This window comes from Haemaphysalis longicornis, unplaced genomic scaffold (assembly GCF_048455015.1).
Source record: "Haemaphysalis longicornis isolate Haplotype H1 unplaced genomic scaffold, Haemaphysalis longicornis Haplotype H1 scaffold_6, whole genome shotgun sequence".
Taxonomy (NCBI): domain Eukaryota; kingdom Metazoa; phylum Arthropoda; class Arachnida; order Ixodida; family Ixodidae; genus Haemaphysalis; species Haemaphysalis longicornis.
The window spans coordinates 111,732,759-111,759,718 of NW_027526407.1; the positions used below are offsets into that span (position 1 = coordinate 111,732,759).

Genomic DNA, 26,960 nt, shown 5'->3' on the forward strand with positions numbered 1-26,960 from the left:
TAAAGCGGGGCCTCCAGTTTGGGCCCACGGCGCTGTAGCGTGCAGACGTGTGTCCTCTCATCTCTCTGTCGCCGTCGCGACATTGGTGACCCGGACGTTGCAGCGGAGCCACGTACTCAGAATGGACCCTCCCCGCGACGCCAGCGATCCTTCTGTGTCCTCCGCTGCCTGTTCACCTGGCATCTCCGCCGTCGCTTGCCGTTTGCCCCCCTTCAGCGCTAAGCACCCCGACGTGTGGTTCCTTCAAGCCGAGGCAAGCTTCCGAGTGAGTCACATCACGTCGCAAGAGACCCGCTTCAACCATCTACAACAGTCACTGCCTATTGAGATCGCGGTTGAGGTTCGTGACATCCTTGCCAACCCGCCTACCACGAACCCTTACGACACGTTGAAGGCTGCCATCTTGAGCCGCACGAGCCCTTCGGAACGGCAGCGTTTCCAGGGGCTGCTTTCTGCAGAGGAGTTGGGTGACCGTCGACCTTCGCAGCTCCTTCACGAACTGCAAACCCTGCTCGGCGACGCACCTTCTGCCACGGACACCCGTTTGTTGAAGGAACTTTTCCTGCGACGACTCCCCTCTTCCGTGCAGATGATCCTCGCGACTGCTTCTGACCTTCCCTTATCCGCGTTGGCCGCGCATGCTGACAAGATAATGGAAGTCGCCACGTTGCATCCGCCTTTGTCCACGGTGGCATCCGCTCAATCTTCCGACCATACCACCGTGGCGGCGCCTGCTACTCCTTTGCCCTCACCGCTGTCCGACGACCTCGCCGCTCTCCGAGAGCGCATGCAAAACTTGGAGGAGCTTGTCGCCTCGGCTGGTTACAGCTCACCGCCGCCTCGCAACCCTCGAGCTCGCCGGTTTGGCCCTTCTCGCCGTACCCCGTCTCCGCAAGCATTTCGCCAGGAAGGCACAACGCGCCAGCCACCTCAACACCCTGATTCATTGTGCTGGTACCATCGCCGCTTCGGTGCAGCGGCGCAACGTTGCACCCGTCCTTGCGGCTGGCCGGGAAACGAGGCGAGGGATCGTTAGCGGCGGCGACCGATTCCCAAGCCAGCGACAGTCGCCTCTTCTACATCACAGATGCAACCAGTGGTCAACGTTTCCTAGTTGACACTGGTGCTGAAGTGAGTGTGCTCCCCGCTAATTCCTGTGACCGCACTCAAGCACCACTGTGCCATCTCCAAGCTATTAACAAGTCCAGCATTCCCGTGTACCGAAAAAAATCCCTGATGGTAAACATCGGCCTACGCCGTGCGTTCCGCTGGATTTTCCTCGTGGCCAACGTGAGTCGCGCCATTCTATGAGCCGATTTCCTTTCGAACTTCGGCCTCCTGGTTGACATGGCCCGAAAAAGAATCCTGGACGCCACAACCGGCCTTTCTGTCATAGGCAAATCGTCTCCAGTCCATCCGTTCGCATTCACGCTTCTTTGCGACCTACCTTCTCCGTACCGGGAATTGCTGAACGAGTTTCCTTCCCTGACTGCCCCTCCAGACTGGACAAAGCCAGTGAAGCATGACGTCGTTCATCAGATCATCACCACCGGTCCACCTACGCACGCCATGGCGCGTCGACTGGCTCCAGAGAAACATAAAATCGCGGAACAGGAATTTCACCACATGGTTGAAATCGGCATTGCTCGCCCGTCATCGAGCAACTGGTCCTCGTCGTTACACATGGTCCCGAAGAAATCAGGAGACTGGCGACCCTGTGGTGATTACCGCTCCCTGAACGTGGCCACTGTACCCGACAGGTACCCCCTACCTAATATACAGGACTTCACCAATAACCTCAGTGGATGTACCATCTTTTCAAAGCTTGACCTCCAAAAAGCCTACCACCAAATCCCTGTAGCCCCGGATGACGTCAAGAAAACTGCCATCATTACACCGTTTGGCCTCTTCGAATTCACTCGAATGCCTTTCGGGTTACGCAACGCAGCTCAGACTTTTCAGCGCTTCATAGACGTCGTCCTCCGTGGTCTACCTTTTGTTTTCGCCTACATAGATGACGTTCTTGTCGCCAGTTCATCGCTATCTGAGCACCTGCACCATCTGCGGATAGTTTTCGAACGCCTAGCAGAGCATGGCCTCATCCTTAATAGCGACAAGTGTGCGTTCGGGTTGCCGTCGTTGGAGTTTCTCGGTCACTTCGTTGACAGCAATGGAATTCGCCCTCTGCCAGACAAAGTGAAGGCCATAATCGACTTTCCCCGACCTGAGTCCTTGCGCCAACTGCGCCGTTTCCTAGGGCTGGTGAATTATTACCGACGGTTCATCCCGGAATGTGCGGCCATTGTTCAACCTCTCGAAACTTTCCTTCAAACTCCCAAGTCTCCCGAGTGCAGTCTTGAATGGTCTGAAGCCGCTGATCGCGCATTCACTACCATCAAGGAGCGCCTGGCCTCTTCTACCCTCCTCGTGCACCCGCACCACAACGCTCCCACAAGCCTGATGGTAGATGCTTCCCACTGTGCGATTGGAGGTGTACTTCAGCAGCACATCCGCGGCAGCTGGCACCCGCTCGGTTTCTTTTCGAAGAAGCTTTCTCCCACTGAGCAACGGTACAGCACTTTCGGACGGGAACTCCTGGCGGCATACCTCGCTGTGAAGCATTTCCGCTTTTTCCTCGAAGGCCGCAGCTTCGTGATCTTCACCGATCACAAGCCTCTTACGAACGCCTTCAAGTCATCGAAGACTACATATTCTCCCCGAGAGACGCGACATTTGGCTTATCTTGCAGAGTTTACGACGGACATTCGTCATGTCAAGGGAGTTAACAACATTCCAGCCGACGCCCTTAGCCGTATTTCCGCCATACAGCGCCCCGGTTTCAGTTCTCAGGAGTTGGCCCAAGCCCAAAGCGATGACGAGCAGCTCCGAACTCTACGTTCTTCAAACAGCTCCTCTCTGCAACTCGAGGACATTCTATGCCCTGATTCGGGAATCAGCATCGTTTGCGACATTGACCCGGTCTCAGGCCGCAGACGTCCGTACCTTCCTGCGTCTCTCAGGCGCATTGCCTTCAACTCTATTCACCGTCTCTCTCATCCTGGAGTTCGTGCCTCACGGCGTTTGATTGCCGAGAGATACGTCTGGCCGGGCATGAATACTGACGTACGCGCCTGGGCCCGTTCCTGCCTCGCCTGCCAACAATGCAAGGTCTCTCGGCATACCACATCGCCTCTGGCTACTTTCCCACTACCGGACTCAAGGTTCTCCACAATTCACGTGGACCTTGTTGGCCCACTACCACCATCTAAGGGCTGCCGCTACATCTTGACAGTGATCGACCGCTTTACCCGCTGGCCGGAGGCTTCTCCAATCGACGATATTACGGCTGAGACTGTTGCTTCCACGCTTATGTCGACGTGGATCGCCCGTTTTGGCGTGCCGTCGGAGATTATCACAGACCGTGGCCGCCAATTTGAGTCCACACTCTTTCGCCACTTGACATGCCTACTCGGTGTTACTCACCTAAAAACAACGGCCTATCATCCTCAAGCCAACGGCATGGTCGATAGGTTTCATCGTCAGCTCAAGGCCTCGCTGATGGCTCACGAATCACCTGAGCAGTGGGCAGTTCACCTTCCTCTTGTGCTGCTAGGATTGCGCACTGTCATCAAAGATGATCTTGGTTGTGCCGCATCCCAAATGGTCTACGGCACGTCTTTGCGATTACCGGCAGACTTCCTGGTCCCTCCACAGCCTCAAGATAACCCTTCCTCTCCTGGCCCATCCTACGTAAAGGATTTAACCCGGTTTTTCAGCTATATCCGTCCCCAACCGCCACGGCCGTGTTCCACAAAACCCACTTTTATTCACCCAAGTCTTTCTGTCAGCCAGTACGTTTTCATCCGTGTCGACAGTGCCCGCCGGCCACTTCAACCGCCCTACACCGGCCCTCATCTCGTCATTTCCCGCGGCGAAAAGACGTTTACAGTTCGCGTTAACAGCCGCGACACTGTCGTTTCCATCGATCGCCTCAAGCCCGCTTTCACCGAGGCTGAACCGCCTGCCTTCGACACCACCATCCACCACTCCACCCTGAACACCACCACTCTCCCCTCCATTCGCAGCCCCACCCGCGAACATCCCAGCGCAAAGACTGTCCGTTTTGCCGACACTCCGTCTGAAGAGGGGGGGGCTATGTGGCGGCGCCCCAGCAGCTTGCGTCGTCTGCTGCCGCAAACGGGCACGCTCCAGGAACGATGACGCTGGGGCTGAGCCACGAGTGGCGAGTGCTGACCACGCGCTTGCGGTGCGCGCTGGGCACGAGGTGGAATAAAGCGGGGCCTCCAGTTTGGGCCCACGGCGCTGTAGCGTGCAGACGTGTGTCCTCTCATCTCTCTGTCGCCGTCGCGACAATACCTTCTGGAAGTACTTGAGTATGGAGCGAAAAGTTGAGGAGAGGCAAGCAAACGCAGTTCTGTTTGATGGTGACCACAGTGTGGGGCAGTGCAACATTTCGCGTCAATAGAACGTCGACGATGGGAGTAGCCAGGTAGTCGCCGTCAGGAATGGCGGTAGACGTAGTAAGGGCGACATAAGTGGCGGCTTGACTTGGTAAGCGAATGTGTTTGGACGAGCGCAGGCGCGGCGGGGAGGAATCGGCAGTAGGCGGCAACTCCAGACGAAGAAGGCCCGTAGAGCAATCGATGAGTGCCGCATGCTCCGTTAAGAAATCGCGGCCAAGGATCACGTCGTGAGGACATTTGTCCAAAACAGAGAAAAGAACAGTGGTATCGTGGCCGGCGATGGTGACGCCACAGGTGCACATACCAGCGATCGCTGGTGTACCACCGTCGGCAATTTGAACATGCGAAAGGGCCGTTGTGAGGACTTTTCGCAAGCGGGTCCGTAGATTAGCACTCATAACGGAAATATGCGCCCCTGTATCAATCAATGCCCGAACAGGCACGCCATCAGCTTTCACGTCGAGAAAATTGTCCCTCGTCGGCAGCATCACCTCTGGGAGCTGCACTCGCTAGTTTCCCGAGTCGAGGCGTCCGTAGTGGGTCGGCGAGGTAGAGCGGCGGGGCTGCGGAGAGCGAGACTGTCGGCGCTGGGGTGACAGTGGTGGTGGTGGTAAAAACATTTATTTGAGCTTTAGGGGAGAGGGAAGGGGAAGTGGTCAGCCTCCCATGTCCAGGAGGCCGCGAGCCTGCGCCGATTCCAGAGCTCGTTTCACCAGGGCGAGCTGCTGCTCCGGTGCCGAGCTGGTCAGAGCGGACTCCCACTGCTCAAGGGTGGGGGGGTGAAGGGGGTTGGGTGCTGAGGGCAGGAGAAGACTAGGTGGAAGGTGGTAAGAGGAAGGTCATACGCTTGGCAGTTATGGGGGAAGAGGGATGGGGAGATGTGTGAGAGAATCGTGTGATTATAGAAAGTTTCTGTCTGAAGGCGGCGATAGACATAGGCTTCACGTGGGGTAAGGGAGGGTGGGGAGGAGGGTACCTTCTTCTGTTGTTTGTGTAGTGGGAAAGGATGGAGCTATAGGTAGAGTCCAGCGGTGTTAAGGTGGTGCTTGCGGAATCTGGACGTCCTGTGCTATCTAGCCTTGCAGAGGGGAGTGCCCGGTTGTGGAGAGCGCGGGCCGCGGCATGGGCCGCTTCATTCCCAGCGAGACAAGAGTGGCCAGGGGTCCAAACTATTGTTATCTCTATTCCTTCGGGGAGACAGTGAAAGATGGGAAGAGCTTTAGGGGGTGCTAGGCCAGCTTGATACCACCGGCATGCTTGCTGAGAATCGGTGATGATGGTTAGGTAGGGCTGTTTTTGGTGGGTGGTGGTCGCATGAGCGACGGCGAGTGCCTCTGCTGTGTGAACTGGTAGCTGCTTGTAGGTGGCTGCAGTGGCGAGATGGCCGGTAGAGTCCAGGGTGACGAGGGTGGTGTGTGAACCGTTGGGAGTATGGGCGATATCCGTGTAGCGCGTTTGGGCGTCAGTTTCATATCGCCTTGTGAGCGTTCTGACACGAGCTTCTCGCCTTCCCCTATTGAACGTCGGATGCATATGTTTCGGGATTGGGGCGACCCTAAGCCGCTGGCGAATGTGAAAAGGGATGCGTTGAAGTTCGTGAGTTGTAGACGGGGTGGACCGGCCAATGGTGCGAAGCACGTTCCTGCCAGTGGGAGTAAAGGCCAGCCGTTGTAGCTGTGAGGTTCGTTGGGCTTCCAGAATTTCGCTGATGGTATTATGCAGCCCAAGTTGGAGTAGACGGTCAGTAGAGGTAAATGTAGGGAGGCCCAAGGCAGCTTTGTAAGTTTTGCGGATTAGGGCGTCCAGCTTGGTGGTTTCTTGGGGTGACGGGGAACGGCCAAATCGTGGGGCGGAGTAGACGGCATCGGCGGCACTGCGTTGCTGGTAGCTGGCAGAAGTGCGGTTCGTCGCAGACTGCGGGATACGATCGTTCCAAGTGCTTCGAGCTGAAGAAAATCAGCGGCTCTGGCAATACCGGGCAACATGACCAACACGCCTGCAGTTAAAGGGGCCGGTCATCGGGTGTTCTCCATTGAGCCGGGTTCCTGTAAGATCATGGACAACAATCTTGGCGGAAAGGGGTCGGGGACGACTGAGCTGGCCCATAATGATTGCAGGAAGCGGCTTTGGCGGGAAATTGCCGACCGGCAGAATGGCTCATGTGGCAGGCTGGCTGCAAGCCCATGCAGGCAATTTCGTCGCGCACAACTGCCTGTATAATGGAAAGTGTCGGCAGATGAACGTCAGCGATGGAGTGTTGGGTGGTGACAGGCGTCATGGCGTCTATCTCACATCGGACGATACGGGTCACTGTATCTGCACCGGTTTCTGCCGGTGGTGCGCGCGGTGGCGAAACTGGGCCCTCAGATGAAGACGTTGCAGCGGTATTGGGAAGGCGCATGAATTTCTGAGTGATTCGACGGCTTTTCGCTTGTTCGAAGCGCTTGCACTCATCCAAAATTGAGCTTACAGTGGAGCAGTCTTTGCACACAAGCAAATTGAAGGCATCATCTGCTATGCCTTTCAAAATGTGGTCAACTTTACCCTGCTCGGACATGTGGTCGTCAACTTTGTGGCAAAGGGCCAGTACATCTAGGATGTAGGCTATGTACGGCTCAGTTGACATCTGCGCTCGCGACGCAAGCTGATTTTTGGCAGCGAGCTGGCGACCAGATGACTTGCCAAAGAGCTTAATTATCTCTGCCTTGCAGCTGTCCCAACTAGTAAGAGGTGCTCCGTCGGTATTGTACCACGTCTCAGCTGCACCTTTCAGGTGGAACGAAAGGTTAGCCAGCATAAGGGTGGGATCCCAGTGATTGTGGGCACTCAGACGCTCGTAGAGACTGACCCAGTCCTCCACGTCGACATCGTTGGTGCCGTAGAAGAAACCTGTGTCTCGGGGGTGGCTCACGATGACAAGCGGCGTAGCGGCACTGGGGGGTGCAGAAGGTGGTGCCATGGTGGCGCCTTGAAGATGACTTTCGCTTCGAAGATCCGTGATCAGGACCTGTGAGCTAGCGGTGTCCAGGTTTCACAGCCCAGGGAAGGGGTAAGTAGAGCAGGACGAGGCCGAAACAGCACTCTCCACCAAATGATACGCGGTAGTCTGGTATCTACAGAAGGCACAGAAAGACTGACTAAGCGCCGTCCAAGCAAGGGGCCGAACTTCACGCGCGTCCCTCTCAGCGTCTTCTTCTTCCCTCCTTGATGATGATCCCGACTTGATGGTGATGTCTCGTAACAATATTGCAGGGGTAAGAGCGATGGGATGAAGATTCTGAAGATGACGAGGATCTTTACCGGGTTTGGGTATTGGATGAATGACAGTTATCTTTAGAGAGTCAGGTATCTCGCCTGAGTGCCAGGAGTGGCTGGCCAGATGTAGTAGAGCATCCAGGCCGTGCGAGGGAAGGTTCCGGAGGTCTTGCAATTGAACTTTATCGTGACCAGGAGCAGATTTGGGCTTGCCTTGAGAAATGGCTACTTGTGGTTCACCCAAGGTGAAAGGGGAGTCGAGTTCCGGCAGGGGGTGATCAATGTCGGTAAAGGTGGGAGGGTTGAAGGACCTGTAACGGCGTGAGGGAACAACGCGTGAATGATGGCATCTTCTACTTGTGTGTATCCTATTTGAAGGGACATCTCATCCAGGATCGGCAGACGCACCTTTGCACGGCCGTTCACGGAACGGAAGACGCCCCAAAGACGCGAGAGACCAGATTCATGTCCAAGATCTTGACAGAAATTCTGCCAATTCTCATTCTGTAATGTGACCTGATATTCGCGAATAATGCGGTAATGACGTTTCAGCTGCATCACGGAAGCGCCGTCACGTGGTATTTTTAATATTTCGCGGGTTTTCTTTATCGGTCAGAATAAAGGAGTACGCAATTAGCTTGTCGCTGAAAATACCGTAGTTAGATGCCGCTCGTGGGTACCTACAAATGCCTCAGTGACACTGCAGTGATTAGGACAGTAATTCTAGAGTTAGATAATTAATTAAAATTAATTAGTAAAGTCTCATTAACGAAAAAAATACTCTCCGTTCCTCCACAGTACTGCAAACATTACGCACTAGGTTTTCTTCGAGATACGCCATTGCTCTTTCTTTAAATCTTGGTGCATGACAGCTGGGACACCCTGTATATGCGCAACTTAGCCGCATTTGGCATGCGAATTTCGCTGCAGTCTTGTACCGTTTCACAAGATTTCATGTAGGAACACGATGATTCAAAACAGTCCTACTAAACAGGAAAATTACAATACAGGGCGCTGCTTGCTTTCTTTCCTTGTGCTGTTTAGTAGCGCTTTTTTTAATGATCGGATCATGCACCAACTAACCGAAATCACCGCTTTATTTCACGTAGGAAGTGGTTGTCACCGCCCCAGATACCTGCACGAAGTGTGCCTAGTGTATGTAATGTGGTTTCATCGCAAAAGCCATTCAAGGGCTCACTAACGAAATATGCGCGGTGGATGAAACATTTGCCTTTCCGTTTGGCTTTTTGAGGCTAATGGCACTGCTGTAGTCATTGACGAAAGTAATTATGCCCCTGGCTCACTCGCGGGCACCTGCATTCCTAGAGCAATTGTGTCCAAACTTCGGATCGTAGGTAATATTGCGGGCTCTTCTCCGAAGACAAAAGACGGAAACGTGCACGCATATCCTTGCACCGTATTTGTTTCTCGAGAAAAAGCCATGTGTAATAATACATGAAATATTTGGAAATATACTTACATGAATATGTAAATATGCATACATTTATTTATTTATTACAGATACCCTCAGGGCCCATTGGGTATTATTTAGGGGAGTGGTAAAAAACTAATAAATAAATAAAAATACAAAAAGCAGGGAAACATTCGCGATGAATTGCAAAAGAACGTTGGCACAAATATACAACCGATTTGTGCAACAAGAGTAAGAGAAAAAAAACGTTTACGGCATATTGATTTGCACGTGTAAAATTTAGAACTTTGGTACAAATAACAATTGACTTCAATAAAAAAACCTAACGAAATACAAAATATTTCGAACGAAACACAAGGCCGAAAATTTGAAACTTAGCGCGGCACGTAGAAGTCAGTGAGATGCTTCTTAAACTGTTCAACTTTTGTTACAAGCATCAAGGAAGACGGCAGCTGGTTCCACTCCGCTGATGTTTTAGGGATGAATAAATTGAAGTAGGAAGCAGTACGACATTGAGGCACGCCAACTTTTCGCAAATGTTCTATGCGGGGTGAGATATAACTTGTTTGCGTGAATAATGCGTTCTTATATGAAGTAATAACCTCATACATTTTAAAGGAAAGGTAAATGCGCGAAATATTTCTGCGCAATGAAAGGGGCGGAAGTGATAAGGAGTTTTTCATGAAAGTTACGCTGAAAGACCGGTCGTAGTTCGAAAGAACAAAACGGGCTGCGCGGTTTCGCCCTGCTTCAAGGGTGTCGCTGAGTGATTTAGAAAAAAGGGTCCCAAACTGAAGCAGCGTATTCGAGTTTGGTACGGATTAGTGACGTATACAAAAGAAGTTTAATGGATGCATAAGTTTTAGGGGCGAAGCTCCTCTTGCTCGGACCCTGTCCCGTCCCTCGTTGCTGCTGTAGACGGCATGGCACCACGAAGATGATTGTGGCAGGATCCCCCAGGGATTGGCCAACCAAAGATTGGTCGAGGATTGATTGATTGATTGATTGTAGGGTTTAACGCGCCGACGCAACGCAGGCGATGAGGCGCGCCGTAGTGGAGGGCTCCGGATTAATTTTGACCACCTGGGGATCTTTATCGTGCGCCGCAATCTCGTACACACGGGCGTTTTTGCTTTTCGCCTCCATCAGAAAAGCGGCCGCCGCGGCCGGGAATCGAACCCGCGACCTCGTGCTCAGCAGCGCAACGCCTTAGCCACTGAGGATTGGTCGAGGAGGTCAAAACGTTCAACGCGTTCGTTGCTACTCAAGAAGGAGGAGAGGAAGAAGAAGAGGTTGTCGTTCGTCGCCTGCGAGCTCAAGACGCGTACCGGGGGTACGCGACACAAGAACCTCTGCAGAAGGCGACGGCCAAGGTGGCTAAAACGTCACACACCGAATTCGCCAACTTACCCATGGAGATTCTCACCGTCCCAAACAAGCCCTACATAATCACCACAAACATCGACGTCGTCGACGGGCTCGTCAATGTAGCGGTGTGAAGTGTCAAGCTTTGCAAGCGAGGAGTGGTGGAATTGACGGGGTGGCGCCTGGTTTCGATCCCGTGACTCTGTGACCACGATGGGAAGTAGGTAGCGCAATTCCCACTGTGCTACAAACCGAGAGGCGAACATGGCTACGAACGCGCTTTATGTCCTTCAATCATTCAGATGGTGCGCGCCGTCAAGAAGACCTATAACAATGTTTCACGGTTTCACCGATAAGCATTTTAGCTTCGCCCCTCTCATCATCATTCACTTCGTGCAGATGACGGGATTTTTTTTGAAAATTGTCTTTTGATATACCCAAGCATGCGGTTAGCGCTAGCCGTGATAGTAGTGACGTGCATATTCCATGACAAGTTTGATGTCAGAATGACGCCAAGGTATTTATACGACGTTACCGATTGTAAAAGAAAATTGTTAATACTGTAGGAAGAGCGGCAAGAGGATTCACGGCGATAAAAGCGCATTACTTTACATTTACTCAAATTTAGGGTCATTTGCCACGGCGAGCACCAGTTAGACACCACGTTAAGGTCTTTCTGCAGCAACAGAACATCGTTAGGGCCGTTTATTTCACGTAGCAAACATGAATGCGTAGCCACGTAGGTCGGGTGCCACCTTTTTCATTATCTTATCGAAATGAGTGATGTGGTTGATCTTCACGCCCTTGAATGATCTAAACACAACAGGCAACCCCTATAGGAGTACTACAGTGTTAAGCCGGTATAGTTGGTTCGCGCTTACAAAAAGACTTTGCATAGAACACAGCATAGGATACGACGATGAAAATGACACACATGGTCGACAAGCAGCTCCCTTGCTCATCGTTTTTATTGTACTTTCGTCTTATTCTTAGCGACGGTTTTTCTAACGCTGTAGGGGAATCGTATGGGTGACACCATATTGTTACGTGGCACAGGACATGAACCATGAGATGCGGATGATGTATTTGACAGTATTTACATGGCGGCTATCACCTAGCTCACACCGGCTGCTCGTCAGCCACTTCCTCGTCTTCGCCTATGGTTGGACATCGGGGATTGTCCGCTTGTTCGTAACAATATGCATATGTAGCAATGTAGGAAGTTCATTATGCAATGTCGATTCCGCGCAGGCTTTGTAACCACTCTTCTGTCACTGAAGGCGCTGGTTCCACTAAGCCGGCTCACGTTCGCCGCGTACCTGTTCCACACGATTCCCATCACTATCTTCTATGCTTCACGGCAGCACAGTTTCGACCTTTCCGCCAGCCTCGTGGTAAGTTTATAGTTCTATGTTTTTAGTCACTTGGGAATATTTTAGGCTTTTCGGGGAGCTGTGCTTTCGGCATGAAATGCAAAAGTTTTAATGGTGCAAGACGAAAAATTCTCAGTAGACCTACCGCTACTGACCGATCCCAGAAGTGGAGAAGGAGGAGAAAAAAAGTGAAGCTTCTTTCCCAAGATAAATATGATTAAAACGCGGAGCTGCTTCGACGGTGTCGGAATGGCGCCGTGGCAGATTTAGTTCCAACCTAGTGAAGCCTGTTTTTTCTTGAGGCGCTTGAAGTGCGTTGGCATAACAACATAGTTTGTGAAACCCACTGTGAAAATTTGATTGATTTGATTTGATTGATTGATAGATTCTGGGGTTTAACGCGCCGACGCAACGCAGGCGATGAGGCGTGCCGTAGTGGAGGGCTCCGGATTAATTTTGACCACCTGGGGATCTTTATCGTGCGCCGAAATCGCGTACACACGGGCGTTTTTGCTTTTCGCCTCCATCAGAAAAGCGGCCGCCGCGGCCGGGAATCGAACCCGCGACCTCGTGCTCAGCAGCGCAACGCCTTAGCCACTGAGCCACCGCGGCGGGTCACTGTGAAAATTTGGGTTTCCTGAAGGGTGTTTTGGTGACGGAAGGGTTTATATCAGTGAGACATGGAAAGGCTCTCTTTAGGAAGACGTTATTTACCCGAAGAGATAATAGGTGGACGGGGTGCTTAGTGCAGGAATTCGTTAGTTCTACCCGTCCTCTCGCACTTTCGCTGAGTCATTGCTTCCTATTTAAGGCCGAGCCGGTACGTCCCCTCTCCCATTGCTGGTAGGTACAAGTGTGAATTTAAATTTAGGACGTTTTCTCTGGTACACCAAGACAATGTGATAGAGTATCGCGTTGGTCGCAGTGTGTGCATAGGGGGTTGTAGGGTTCGAAGGGATGTACAGGATGCCGTCACAATATACAGTAACTCAAATATCTCAAGATTGAGTTCACGCTCAGTTCTAAAAATAAATGTCCCCTAACAGAAAATGTACGTCAAATATAATGTGATTGCTGTTTTTCGATCAGTCCTAACAATATTTGTCCCTTACTAAACGCGCACGTCAACAATATCCATAGTACTGTTTTTCGATGAATATTTTGGTTCAAAACTTGAAAGAGCAATAGTTCCCCGCACCTATGGCAGAATGGCATAACACCTCATTTCAGAAAACTTTTGATTTTAATTCTTTATGGGCGTATACACCTACAGCATTACGCCATTTCTTGGATGAGAGCGTTGGTACAGTCGAGTTCAATCTACAGTTTTCTTTTGGTCTTGTTTGTTGTTTATGGCCCCCATCTACTTTACAGTGCACCTGTTGTAATGCTTGTGTGCAGATGATTTAAGAGAAGCTTCCCGTCTAGGAAGCCGGGTTGGGGGAGAGCACATTGTCTTGGACAATTAGGTTCGGAATTCAATATGATCTGCTCGACAATGTATTGATCGAAACACCATACCTCAGTTGAGTTTAGAAGTCGAACACGAGCAGTCCTCAGAGTTACACTTCTACAGGGTGCAATTAGCGTTGATTGGAGATTTTTGAAATGTCGGGGTGGTCGTTATTACCGCGCGTAATGTTTTTGCGTTGTCCCAATACCGAACTACTGTCTTTAAAGCGTCAGCTAGTTCTTTACAGTGCACACGCAGGTATAATTCTCGAAGAAAAGCTACAGACAACAAAAGCCAACATTTTAAGCCAAAACGAGGGATATAACAAGAACAAACCTTGCTAATTACGGATGTTTTGTCGCCCTTTCAGTATTACTTCTACGTGGGAAATTTGGTTCTGGCCTACGCGTGTGCTCTTGTCGTCAGTGTGCTGTTCGAAGCTCCCATCCTGGCCCTTGAGAAGCTGCTGCTTGCCGGACGCATGTGAAAGATTTGGCGAATTGCTCAAACACAGCGTTTGCGATTGGAGGAGCAGAATCACGGACGATTTTATTAAAAGCATTGTGTTCATTTGTTACCACTGTCAAACATCAGCTGAGAATAAAGTGTTTGACGAAGAAAAACACGAGTGCTTGGCTTGGCCATGAACAACGCTAAAATGGGCCATGGATATGAGTAGGCTACTCAGCGTGTGGAATGTAACTGTGTTTTCCAATACGTACGGGATTCAAAGTTTTACTCATTATAACGTTACACCGGTTTTAATGCGAAGTGCATAGTGGAAGCAGAAAAATCTTAAGATCAACGCACACTTTTATGAATTTTCAACGGCCACTTTAAGTAAAGTATCATTCAAAGAACCAGTGATTTTCGTTTCTTTCCTTACCAATTCACTTGCGTGTGCTCATATATTATTTCCTTTATTTTGCCTCCTTTGACACAAGGGAGACAAGAAGAAAAAAACTGTATGAGGAAAGTGGCTAGCTTCCGCTCCCCTGAAATAAACTACAATATGAGGTGTTCACGTTCTAAGCAGCGTAGAGTAGAAACATGGAACAGAACAGATAAATAAAAAAAAAACATCTCAAATAAGAGGAAAACCAACAATCAGTATATGCTCAATGCAGCCGTTTATCAAAAAGACACTTGCCGCAGAGCGCTCCTCCTAGATTAGACTTTGGGAAGTTGATTGAATGAGTACAATGTATAACACACCCACGCTACACAGGCGATGACGAGCGCCGTAGTGGGGGGCTCCAGCATAATTTTGACCACCTGTGGATTTTTATTACGTGCGCCAAAATATGGAACACACAGGCGATTTCGCTTTTCGCCTCCAACAGCAAAGCGGCCGCTGAGGCCGCGAATCGAACCCGTGACCTTAGATTTAGCAGTAAAACGCCTTAGCCACTGAACCACCGTGGCTAGTAAACGCTGGTAAGTTCAGCGAAGAGAGTGTTGTGTGGCACTGTATGCAGCCGTTGGTTTTCCAGAAGCAACGAAAGCAAGTGTGCGTTCTAAGGCCCAGTTGCATTTGTAAACGGATTGGGGGATGGTCGTGTGAGCTGCTCAGAATACCCCGAAACTGGGGTGGATTGTTTAGCCAAACAAAGATTCAACGGTTCAGCGACGTTATGTAGAGTCCCGAAATCAAGATTATAAGGTCTGCAGTTTACTGCGCAGCTGCAGCAGTCATACTGTAACCATCGTGTTCGATGTCAACATTCCCAGTGGTTGCATTTAGCTAATAATGTCGCTTAGGAAAAGTGTTTGCGTTCCGATGCCCTCTCTGCAGTGTGTTTGCACTGCAAGATTGCCTTGTATGGGAGATTAATGTATCATACAGAAAGTCCCTGTTAAGGAGTATAAGCACGACAAAGGGACATACAAAGTACTGGTTACTTGTAGCTGTGGCTAGCCACTCATGTAAACGATCTTGTAACCCAGCCAATCTAGTAATGCTACTGGCGATTGTAAAACTTGCGAGGTTAAATTACCGTTTGTGCTAAGGCTGAACTTAGAGTATGAAGTCATGAAACTGTAATAAAACCGGAGACGTCCAAACGACGATCGTTGAAAAGTTCCTTTTTAACAAGAATTGTCTTCCTAATGCATAGTTAGCTATTGTATGTTATGGTACCATAGAGTAAAAGGTTTGAATACTCACTTTCGTCCCCATTGTCACGCTCACCATGAGGTAAGCAAAGAAACGACACTACTGATACAAGCTCCTTGGCACGCGAAAGCAAACACCATTTAAACCGAGGTGTCAAAGACCACCGCACGGGGCACCTTGAGCAATCTTGGTGACGCTATTGGCGACACCTCGGACCCCGAGCCCCCATACATAAGTTGTGATCAACCGTGACGATATGTTTTAAGGTGAAGGGTAGAAACCTCAAACGGTGGCCGTCGGAGTCCAGGTCAAGCTGCGCCGGATAGGCTCCCTGTCTGTTTACCAGGCAGAGAGCTCTGGGACCTCTCTAGCTAACCGGGTAAGGCTCGAGAAGAAAGTGCCCCGTTCCCTGCTTTATACAATAGCGTATGGTATATTCTAAACTCCCCCAACCAAAAGATCCAGCCTCAAAGAGGGCTCGCACCGAAGTAATCGCTTTCCCACCACTTTCTGCTCAATTGTTTACAAGACCTGACAACTTCCCTTGTTTCCTGGTAATACAGTCCGTTGAGAAAGATGCACCAATCACCAGTAAATCAGTCTTTTTAGTAGGTAAGTTCATAGAGAGTGTAAGTTACGCAAACTACAAGGCGAAAAAGCTAACATCAGGCGACATTCTTGTTGAAGCACAAACGAAAGAACAATCCCATAAACTCTTGAATCAGACTGAGATGCATGATATCAAAGTATCTGTCACTGCACACCTAAGCTTAAACAGCTCTCAAGGTGTAATTTCTGAACGTGAATTCTTGAAAGAGACCGATTCTGACATCCTAGATGGCATGTGTGACCAAGGGGCTACAGCAGTCAGGAGAATAATGATAAGGCGTTATGGAAATGAAATACACACGAAGCATGTGATCCTAACTTTTGATTGGAGAACTCTTCCCCAGTTAGTCACTGCAGGATTCTTGCATTGCGAAGTTCGACAATACATCCCCAACCCACGCGGATGCTTCAAGTACCAACGGTATGGGCTCAGTACAACCTCCAGCTGCGGACGTCTGGCGTGCCCCAAGTGTACAGCGCATGATCACTCGTCCGAAAACTGTACGTCTGATGAGCTGAAATGTCCCAACAGTGAACAACCGCACACAGCGTATTCCCGAAAATGTGAAAAGTCTAAAGCAGAAAAAGAAATAATCAATCTCAAAGTGACACAAAACATCTCTTACCAGGAAGCGTGGAGAAAACATGCTGTTTTCTCCTAGGTATGGCAACGCGGCTTGCCGGGGGCGGAGCCGCGTCTGGTGTCGGTGGCGACCCAGTACAGCAGTGCTGACTTGGTCCCATCCTCGCCCCCACTGTGCTGCCCTCGACAGCCCAAAACGTCGTCACACTGCCCGTGACTGCAGCAGCAGTGGGGACAAAGACGTCTGGAGATGGTGCGGCCACTCCGGTGTCTGATGCACCCCTCCTCAGCGTTCCTTAGAGGTTGGGGGACATAGACTCGGGGGGGGGGGGGGCGGCTCCACCCTGCACGTTTGCCGGGCCGCGTTCTGCGCCTCCAGCGCGTGCGGCCAACAAAGACACCAACCCTCTCGGAGCACGCCCGAAAGAGCCTGACCAAATATTCTTACACCGTGGCCCGACCCATCAGCTGCTCATGGGGCACCCGTTGAGGAAATGGACGTAACTCCATCCCCGGTAGCACCAGAGCCGTCGAGGGAGCGGCGCCTCTCAGTTGAGCGTAGAAAACAAATTACAAGAGTAACAGGTCCACCACGCAATAAATAACAAACCTGCAGTAAACAAACAAGCATAATCTTCCCAAAAACAAAATCGATGTTGCAAAACCTTATACAGTGGAATTGTAGGGGACTGTTGAAAAATCTTCGCGACTGTTAGGAAATATTGTCAGAACACAAGCCAGAGGTAATTTGTCTGCAGGAAAAACATCTGAACGCAAAACACACACACTTTCTGACACTGTACACGGTTTTTCAAAAGGATAGAGATGGCTGCACTCACTCCTCTGGAGGTGTTGCCTTAGTCGCTCAAAAGTCGATTGGTTGTCATCAAATAGCCTGCAAACTAAGCTTGAAGCAGTTGCCATGAGGGCGATTATCTTTAATAAGCTAATACTGTTTGTTCTTTGTATATACCCCCAGATTACAATCTCCAAGCTAATGAATTGAATACTTTAGTTGACCAACTCCCGCAGCCTTTCATAGTGATGGGTAATTTTAATGCTCATCACCAACTCTGGGGTTCGGCACGTGCCGATACACGGGAAAGACTTACAGAAAAATTCTTGCTCTCTTCTGGCAACTGCTTATTTACAAAAAACAGCCGAATTATTACAACAGAACCAACAACAATTACTCCGCGATCGATCTCGCAATAGGCTCCCCAACTCTCTTTCCATTAGTAGAGTGGCGTGTAACACGAAACCCCGACGGTAGTGACCATTTTCCTGTTGCATTAACCGGAATAGATAGCCCCACAATTCTAACACACACACACCGATTTTGTGAAGAGGAAGCCGACTGGAAAAATTCAGGGTGATGTCCCAACTATCGTAAGCCTCAAAAGAAAAGTTAGATATTGATGAAGCGACAGATATAATTACTGCACACATAATAGAGGCAGTACATTCCGCGATTCCCCAAACCTCTGGTAGAAACAACAACAAACGGAGGCCTTGGTGGAACGAGACGTGCAAGATAGCTCGCAAACACCAAAATAAAGCCTGGCCAGTCCTCAGAAGGTATACAGCTACTGAAAATCTCATTGCCTTCAAGCGCGCAAAGGCCGCCGAATTAGACGAGAGGCGAAAACTGACAGCTGGAAAATATTTCTTTCTTCCATAAACTCGTACACTGATACTCACAATCTGAACCTGACAACGTTTAACGGGAGAACTTTATCTAGCGAGGCCAGTCTCGAGTTGTTGTTCGAAGAATTAGAGGGCTTTAAATGGAATGTCATAAAGCTTAGTGAGGTTAGGACGACAGGTGAATCCTTTACGTTGCGGAAAAATGGGCACGTGCTTTGTTACCGTGGCCTAGCTGACAGAAAGAGAAGTGGGAGTGGGATTTCTAGTCAAGAAAACCATGGCTGGAAACATAGATGAATGCTCTAGCATTAACGAAAGGGTAGCCAGGTCTTGTGATTAGGCTTAATAAGAGGCACAAGCTCAAGGTGGTACAGTGCTACGCGCCAACATCCAGCCATGACGACCAGCTAGTTGAAAGCTTCTATGAAGATGTGGAATCGGAATGGCTAAAGTAAAAACCCAGTATACCGTAGTAATGGGACACTGCACTATAGCCCACAAAACATTTCTAAATGTAATTTAAAGAAAGATGTGTGCGGAGTGTGTTTGCCTCAATTTATAAACCTGCACCTGGGTAGAGTTGGCCAGAGATAGAATATACAACGATGTTTGCCTTTTTATCATTTAAAATTACCGTATTTTTTGCGTTTCTAAGCACCCCCTCGATTCTAAACACCCTCCCCTACTTTCAGGGAGGAAAATTGGAAAAAAAGTTGGCATGTGAATCTGAGCACCCCCTTTTTGAGCAACCATCGCAAGCTGGATTTTACACGTTTATAAGCGAACCTAAGTGGGCGTTGTGGCTGAGTAATTTATGAAGTTTTCAATTAAAACCACTTGAACAGAACAGAAGAAGACCTGCCGGGAGATACTGAAAGCGGTGGCCCAAGCGGCACAATGAACTCAAATGGTATAGTGAGAGGGTGACTGATGAGTATCAGGCGTAAGTGGTGGTTAACTGTCTGTACATATTTTTCTTTTCAATGCTTGCCAAAATAATCATTATTCCCAGAGCCCGTCTCGTCGAGATACGCTGCCAAAAAAAGTGGTAGGGGGAGGGCAGTAAGTTAGGTGTTTCAAATAAAAGACCCCCGTCACTTTGGGCATGGCGATCGTGAAAAAAGGAAGTGGTTAATCGAGTAAATGCGGTATATATCAATTACCTTTATAGCCACTTATGTATGCGTATTTTTGGGCCATGCGTTAGGATTTAAAATCAATGAGTCTAAGAAAGGCCAGTCGAATCGTTTGAAAGAGAACACTTTACTTGAATGCGCGCGTGGCCACAAAATATTTGTACGTGGGTTGACAAATCGTGTGAATGTCTTGCGAGTAGTTCAAACAGTGCGTCAATCTCGTCGAGAGGGCACAGTCGGTGTGGTGGAATCGACCATAGTCTGTGTTTGCCCCCTGCGGGGACAGCCTGTAACAGCACAGTGCCGCTCGCGTGGTTTGGTCGTGGGAAATCTCTCGCGAAAGTTGAAGAGATTATGCTGACCGATGTCGCCTGCCGTCGTAAACGCGACACTTTTTTTGGGAAATTTGACGGGAGATGCTCTGTGGAACCACTTGCCCAATTAAGTTTACAAAATGAAGGCGTGCACGAGTTCGGGAGTGGTTCACAAGGCCTCAAGCAAATGCCAGGAAGGACCTCGGACGGAACAGCGGCTGGCCTGAGCGGAGCAAGCGACGACACTGAAAGGAATGAAGAAAGGACACAACAGAATGTTTACCTCAATAACATGGTAACAACAAGTCTAAAGGTTGAGAGTTTTCCACAAGAAGCCCATGGCTGTGGTGTCCCCTAGCCTTTCTTAAAGCCTGCAGCCTTCAAAGGTTGCTTATCTAGCTATAAGACATGATATAACCCTGGTTCAAGGGAGGTACACGAAGAAAAATATTGTTACGGTGTAGCTTTCCTTAGCGAAGTGGTGAAGCCACTGCTATGGAGAGAAATCCCCCTGCACGCCATGAGTCCAATCGTGGAGGACGAGAAAGACGACGATCGGTGTGGCGCCCAGCAAGAGCTAGAGTGGTCATCTGCTGTGTATCTCATTTTCCCCTTTTGTAAATAGCGTAAAAACATCTCATTCTAACCGCGTCTACCCCGTCTCATTATGGTGGGGGTGCTACAACGATCCCTTGAGACGACGGAGCTTCGGAGCGGACGCCAGCTCTCTCTGGGCAGCACCATCAACCGACCATACCACCGTCGATTGTGTTGACCCACCCCCGGGATCCTGGATTTTTCTACGGCACCGGCGACGCCGACGTCAACGACTGGCTCACCATGTATGAGCGTGTAAGTCACCATAACAACTGGGATCCCACGTTCATCTTGGCAAACTTCGTGTTATATATCAAGGGGACGGCCCTCACTTGGTATACCTTTGAACATGAGCTCACTAGCTGGGATATCTGCAAAGAGAGGCTGAAGAGGGTATTTGGGAAGGCCCTCGGACGTCAGCTCGCTGCCAAGGAAGAACTTTCGACGCGTGCTCAGACGGCCAAGGAGGCGTATTTAGCGTACATTTAAGATGTCCTTTTCCTTTGCGACAAGGTCGACTCCACAATGTCTGAGTCCGACAAGATCGGCCATATCTCGAAAGGCATTGCCGATGACGCCTTCAACCTACTTGTTATCAAGAACTGCCCGACCGTGGATGAAGTCCTTGCTGAATGCCGACGCTTCGAGGAAGCAAAATGCCGCCGCTTTGTGCAAAACTTCACTAGGCTCCCTAACACAACGGCCACTTCGTCCTGCGAGAGCTCACCACCTCCTCCGCGCGACTCTTCTTCTCCCGAAAATGTGGTACGCATTGTGCGCCGAGAGCTGGAATCAATGGCTCCACCAACTCTCATTTCCTCACCAGACCACGTAACACCCACGCTATCCCTGATCCAGACCGTAGTACGCCAGGAACTTGATAATCGCAGCCTCTGTTCGTTGTGCTCCCTAAGTCGCCCTTGCACCCACGATCTCCCCCCCGCCACTGCTCTCCGTGCCCCGTACATGCTTCCTCGATATCGCAACCTGGATAAATGGCGTACACCTGAAGACAAACCAATTTGCTTCGCCTCTCACCGCGTCGGTCATGTTTCTCGCTACTGTCCAAGCCGCTGGCCACCACGACCCCGTTCCGGGTTTTATAGCTACCAACACCCAATGACGACCCGACCTTTTGTCCCTCGCCGAACCCAGGAAGCCCTGGATTCCCGCTCGCCTGTCGAACAACCTATTGGCCGCCACAGTCGCTAACCGTCCCCTCGCCGTTGCCTATCGCCGTCTCCCCAGCCCCGCCGTTTCTCTTCTCCTCCCTATCCTGGACGCCCCATTCCGGAAAACTAGACGATGCAGCGCTTAGAGGTGACGCTGCATTGACGACTCGGCCCGAAAATCCTCTTCTGACTGTTTCGCCCCGTCCTAACATTCTGGAGATCACTGTCGATGGTGCATGTATTCAGGCGTTACTGGACACTGGTGCGCAAATGTCTGAATAAGTTAGGACCTTTGCCGACGGCTCAAAAAAGGTCGCACTGCTTCCCTTCCTGTGTAGGGCGAGTCGCCGATGGGGGCACGCCACCCATTCTTGGCACGTGCACCGCTCGTGTCACCATCGCAAATCACCACATCCCTGTATTGTTTCATGTCCTACCGCACTGCCCTCACGATGTCATCCTTGGACTCGACTTCCTTACAGAAACTTCTGCGCTCATCGACTGCTCCACGGGTGAAGTTCGACTTGGACTGCCAGTTTCTCCCCATATCACTGATGAAGTAGAATGTCGCCTTCGGTGGGTGAAGTTCACCCGCTTGCCACCAAAAACTGTCAAATACGTCAATTTGTTTTCTACTCCTGCCGTACCCGATGGTTCGCACGTCCTTTCCCCGATCACTGACTTTCTGCTGCTCCGACAGGTGACTCTTCCTCATTCCCTCATTACAGTCACCAACAATCACTCCACCCTTCCACTTTTGAATTTTGGTTCTTCCCCACAAGTCGTCTACGAAGGAATGTCCTTGGCGAACTTGCGTTTCCTTCAAGACTGCCACATTCTGAGCTTAACAACTTAAGGGCATTCCAATTTTCTAAATAATACGCTCAACCGCGAGGTCAAATGTGATGAATTTGTTAACATGATTGGCCCTGATCTAACACCAGAGCAAATTAACGACCTTTGGGCCCTTTTAAGCTCCTTTGGAGACATTTTTGACCTCGACGACCGCCCTTTAGGTCGAACAATCTTGGTGAAACACCGAATAAACAATGGCGAAGCGAGCCCTCTCCATCGGCGGCTATATCGTGTTTCCGCCGCTGAACGCCAGGTCATTCAAAAGGAGTTCGATAAGATGCTTCAAAAAGACATCATCGAGCCTTCGTCCAGCCCTTGGGCATCGCTAGTGGTCCTGGGCAAGAATAAAGACTACACCTGGAGATTTTGTGTCGACAATCGTTATCTCAACAACATTACTAAGAAAGACGTTTATCCATTACCCCGAGTAGACGATGCCCTCGACTGTCTCCACGGAGCCAAGTACTTCTCCTCTATCGACCTTCGCTCAGGCTACTGGCAAATCGCCGTCGACGACATGGACAGAGAAAAAACTGCTTTCACTACACCGGACAGACTTTACCAGTTCAAGGTCATGCCGTTCGGCCTTTGCAATGCGCCAGCGACATTCGAGCGCATGATGGACTCACTCCTTCACAGCTTCAAGTGGTCCACCTGCCTTTGCTACCTTGACAATGTGATCGTTTTCTCCCCTACTTTTGCGACTCATCTTTCCCGTCTATCGGCCATCCTTGCCGTTTTCCGCAAAGCCGGTCTCCAGCTAAACGCCTCCAAGTGCCACTTCGGACTCAAGAAAATTACAATCCTCGGCCATCGTGTCGACGCGCGGGGCGTACAACCTGACCCCGAAAAGCTCAAGGCAGTTGAAAGCTTTCCTGTCCCTACTTGTTCCAAAGACGTACGCAGCCTTCTTGGGTTATGCTCATACTTTCGACGCTTTATTCAAGGTTTTGCCGACATCGCACGCCCTTTGACACAGCTTCTTAAGAAGAATGTGCCTTTTACCTGGGAGCCTGATCAAGAACGTGCCTTGTGGAGCTTAAAAACTCGACTGGCAACACTTCCATCCTTGGTTATTTTGATGTTTCCGCGCCTACAGAACTTCGCACGGATGCGAGCGGCCATGAGATTGGAGTGGTTCTGGCGCAAGGCCAACATGGCCAAGATCGCGTGATCGCTTATGCAAGCTGTCTCTTGTCCCCAGCCGAACGGAACTACTCCATTACTGAACGTGAGTGCTTGGCACTGGTATGGGCAGTCACCAATTTTCGACCGTATCTTTATGGACGGCCCTTCTCAGTGGTCACAGACCACCACGCCCTTTGCTGGCTCTCATCATTGAATGACCCCACTGAAAGGCTTGGCTGCTGGGCTCTCCGACTTCAAGAATACTCATTTACTGTTGTCCATAAGTCCGGATGGTTACACCAGGACGCCGACTCTTTGTCGCGCTATCCCGTCGACAGCCCAGATGGAAATGATATTGAAGACCAAGTCTGTTCTATCTCATGCCTGCTCAACATCGGGGTCGAACAACGACGCGATGAATGCTTGCGGCACATCATCGAACGCCTACAATCTCCCCAGCAGGATGCTTTCCTTCGTCACTATCTCCTCAAGGACGGGACTTTATACCGTCGAAATCTTCGTACAGATGGCCCCGATCTTTTGCTCGTCGTTCCTGAACACTTGCGACTGTCCGTCCTTCAGCAACTTCATGACAAACCAACTGCAGGCCACCTAGGCATCGCGCGGGCCTACGACCGCCTTCGCCGCCGGTTCTTCTGGCCGAAGATGTACCGATCGGTGAAGCGCTGTGTAACATCATGTGATCCCTGCTAACGACGGAAGACCCCTACCGTGGCCCCCGCCGGCCTCCTGCAGCCCATCTACGTCCCTATTGAACCCTTTTACCGTGTCGGCCTAGATTTGCTCGGACCTTTTCCTACTTCCACTCTTGGAAACAAGTGGGTTGCCGTTGCCATCGACTATGCAACTCGCTTTGCAATCACCAGGGCCTTTCCAACCTCCTGTGCTACCGAAGTGGCGGACTTCCTTTTACATGACGTCATTCTACACCATGGAGCCCCTCACAAACTTTTCACCGATAGAGGGCGGTCCTTTTTAGCCCAAGTTATCGAAGACATCCTGCGTTCGTGCGGCACTAAGCACAAGTTCTCTACTGCGTATCATCCTCAAACGAATGGGCTCAATGAACGCCTTAAGCATACGATTATCAACATGATAGCCATGTATGTTTCACCGGACCATCGCGACTGGGATGTAATGTTACCGTTTGTGACATTTGCTTACAACTCGTCACGGCATGACACCGCTACATATTCCCCATTTTTCCTTTTCTACGGAAGGGAACCTTCCTTCCCGCTGGATACCTTACTTCCTTCGTCCAACGTTTCTGTGACAGAATACGCGACCGATGCCATCGCCCGTGCTGACTACGCCCGACAGATTGCCCGTGCCCGCAATAACCAGTCCCAAGCTCACCAAAAGGCTGCTTACGACAAGCGCCACCGTCACGCAGACTATGCCCCAGGATTCCTCGTCCTTCTGTGGTCTCTTCGCCGCCACGTGGGTCTATCATCAAAACTACTTTCACGCTACACCGGCCCTTACAAGGTGTTACGCCGGGTAACAAACGTGACGTGCGAGATCACCCCGATTCAGCCTTCCTCTTCCGTCGCTACGACAGACATTGCCCATGTCGCTCGGCTCAATCCTTACACCTCTACGTTGTCGGCTCCTTCATAGAACACGCCGGGACGGCGTTTCCGCCGCCGGGGGTTATGTTACGGTGTAGCCTTCCTTAGCGAAGTGGTGAAGCCACTGCTATGGAGAGAAATCTCCCTGCACGCCATGAGTCGAATCGTGGAGGACGAGAAAGACGACGATCGGTGTGGCGCCCAGCAAGACTAGAACGGTCATCTGCTGTGTATCTCATTTTCCCCTTTTGTAAATAGCGTAAATACATCTAATTATAACCGCGTCTACACCGTCTCAATAATTTTACTGTACAAGAACGAGCCAAGTAGAGGGAGTTTCTAGGAGTTTTAGAGCGGTAGTGGAGGAGGGACGTCGCCGCAAATGGTCACCCTGGTGGTTGTTTGATGTTCCTACAAATCATACATCAAAAGAGTGACAAAACGGTTTTGCGCCATCATGCGTTTGTCCAAACAAAAACAATGTGGCAGGTTGCGAGTTTGTTGTGGCCATAGCTCGGCAAAACCGAAAGAACTCACTCAAACTCAATCACAATTTTTTTCATTCACGCTGTACTCAATCAAACTCAGACTCAAAAAGCTGGTCTGTTCACAAAATCACTCGTACTCACTCATCAAATACTCATTTGTAATCATACTCACTTGTACTCAAACTCATTTGTCCTCACGAGTATTCGTACTCAATCTGTACTCATGAGCATAGGTCGGCAAAACAGAAAGAACTCACTCAAACTCAATCACAATTTTTTCATTCACGCTGTACTCAATCAAACTCAGACTCAAAAAGCTGGTCTGTTCACAAAATCACTCGTACTCACTCATCAAATACTCATTTGTAATCATACTCACTTGTACTCAAACTCATTTGTCCTCACGAGTATTCGTACTCAATCTGTACTCATGAGTACTCACCCAGTACTCATGAGTACTCAATCTTCTGTACTCATGAGTACTACTCATTCTGCAATCATGAGTACTACTCATTCTGCAATCATGAGTACTACTCATTCTGCAATCACGAGTACTACTCATTCTGCAATCTTGAGTACTACTCATTATGCACTCATAGTACTCAATCTGTACTCATGAGTACTTAATTTGTATTACTCACGAATAATCAACTTATCTGCACTGTTAGCTAGGTCATATCTCGAATGAAAGACTAAATAGAAAAAAATAAAATGTTTAATTGATAAGAAAAATACAGGATCGGGCTCAGGGGAGCTCGGGGCTTGTCAATGCGGCGGTGGCCGTAAACTGCTGTTTTCTGCGTGTCTTCGGGTGGCAGCTTTTGTCGTCCGTTTTCGTTTCCAGGCGCGCTGATACTCTCCTAATCGTGCTCCAAACCAGAATTGTGCCTTCCCCCAGGCACAATGAAGCGTTTCTGTAGATTAAGGTCCGTTCGTATCGAGATCACTGTCCGCTTATTCACAGATGCTCGATGCTGGCGTTTGTTTTTCATTGTTCCGGATACAAGAAACTTCATTAGGAGGGTGTTCGTCTCATTGAGCTTCGGTGAATTTCAAATCGGCTTTCTTTTATTGTGTGTGCCGTGGGATTCACTTCGTCAAAGCTGAACTTGACAGTGTTTACGGCGTTGCATTAGTCGCGCCGCTTCCGTCGGCGATTGTGTTCGTGTAACTCGTCGCGTGCTTGATGCATGTGGGGGCGTAGACGTCCGGTGGCGAGCTGCGCTGTGTAGGGATGGCATAGTTCGGCGTGTTGGGGACGTTGCTTGAATTGACGTGTGCGTTGCGTATGATGCGGGAGCCGATTGGCTTTTCGTTTAGTGTGCGGTAGCGTGGCGTATTCGTAGGGTGGCATGGCTGAT

At 50.0% G+C, this 26,960-nt stretch overlaps 1 protein-coding gene across 1 annotated transcript in view; it reads left to right on the forward strand.

The window, feature by feature from the left end:
- Nucleotides 1-13,937, forward strand: part of LOC144141890 (nose resistant to fluoxetine protein 6-like) — a 30,071-nt gene extending 16,134 nt beyond the window's left edge. The window contains exons 4-5 of the mRNA XM_077673361.1: nucleotides 11,788-11,930; nucleotides 13,733-13,937. Coding sequence (XP_077529487.1) covers nucleotides 11,788-11,930; nucleotides 13,733-13,849 — 260 coding nt within the window. The 3' untranslated portion in view covers nucleotides 13,850-13,937. The remainder of the gene's footprint in view (nucleotides 1-11,787; nucleotides 11,931-13,732) is intronic.
- The last annotated feature ends 13,023 nt before the right edge of the window (nucleotides 13,938-26,960 follow it).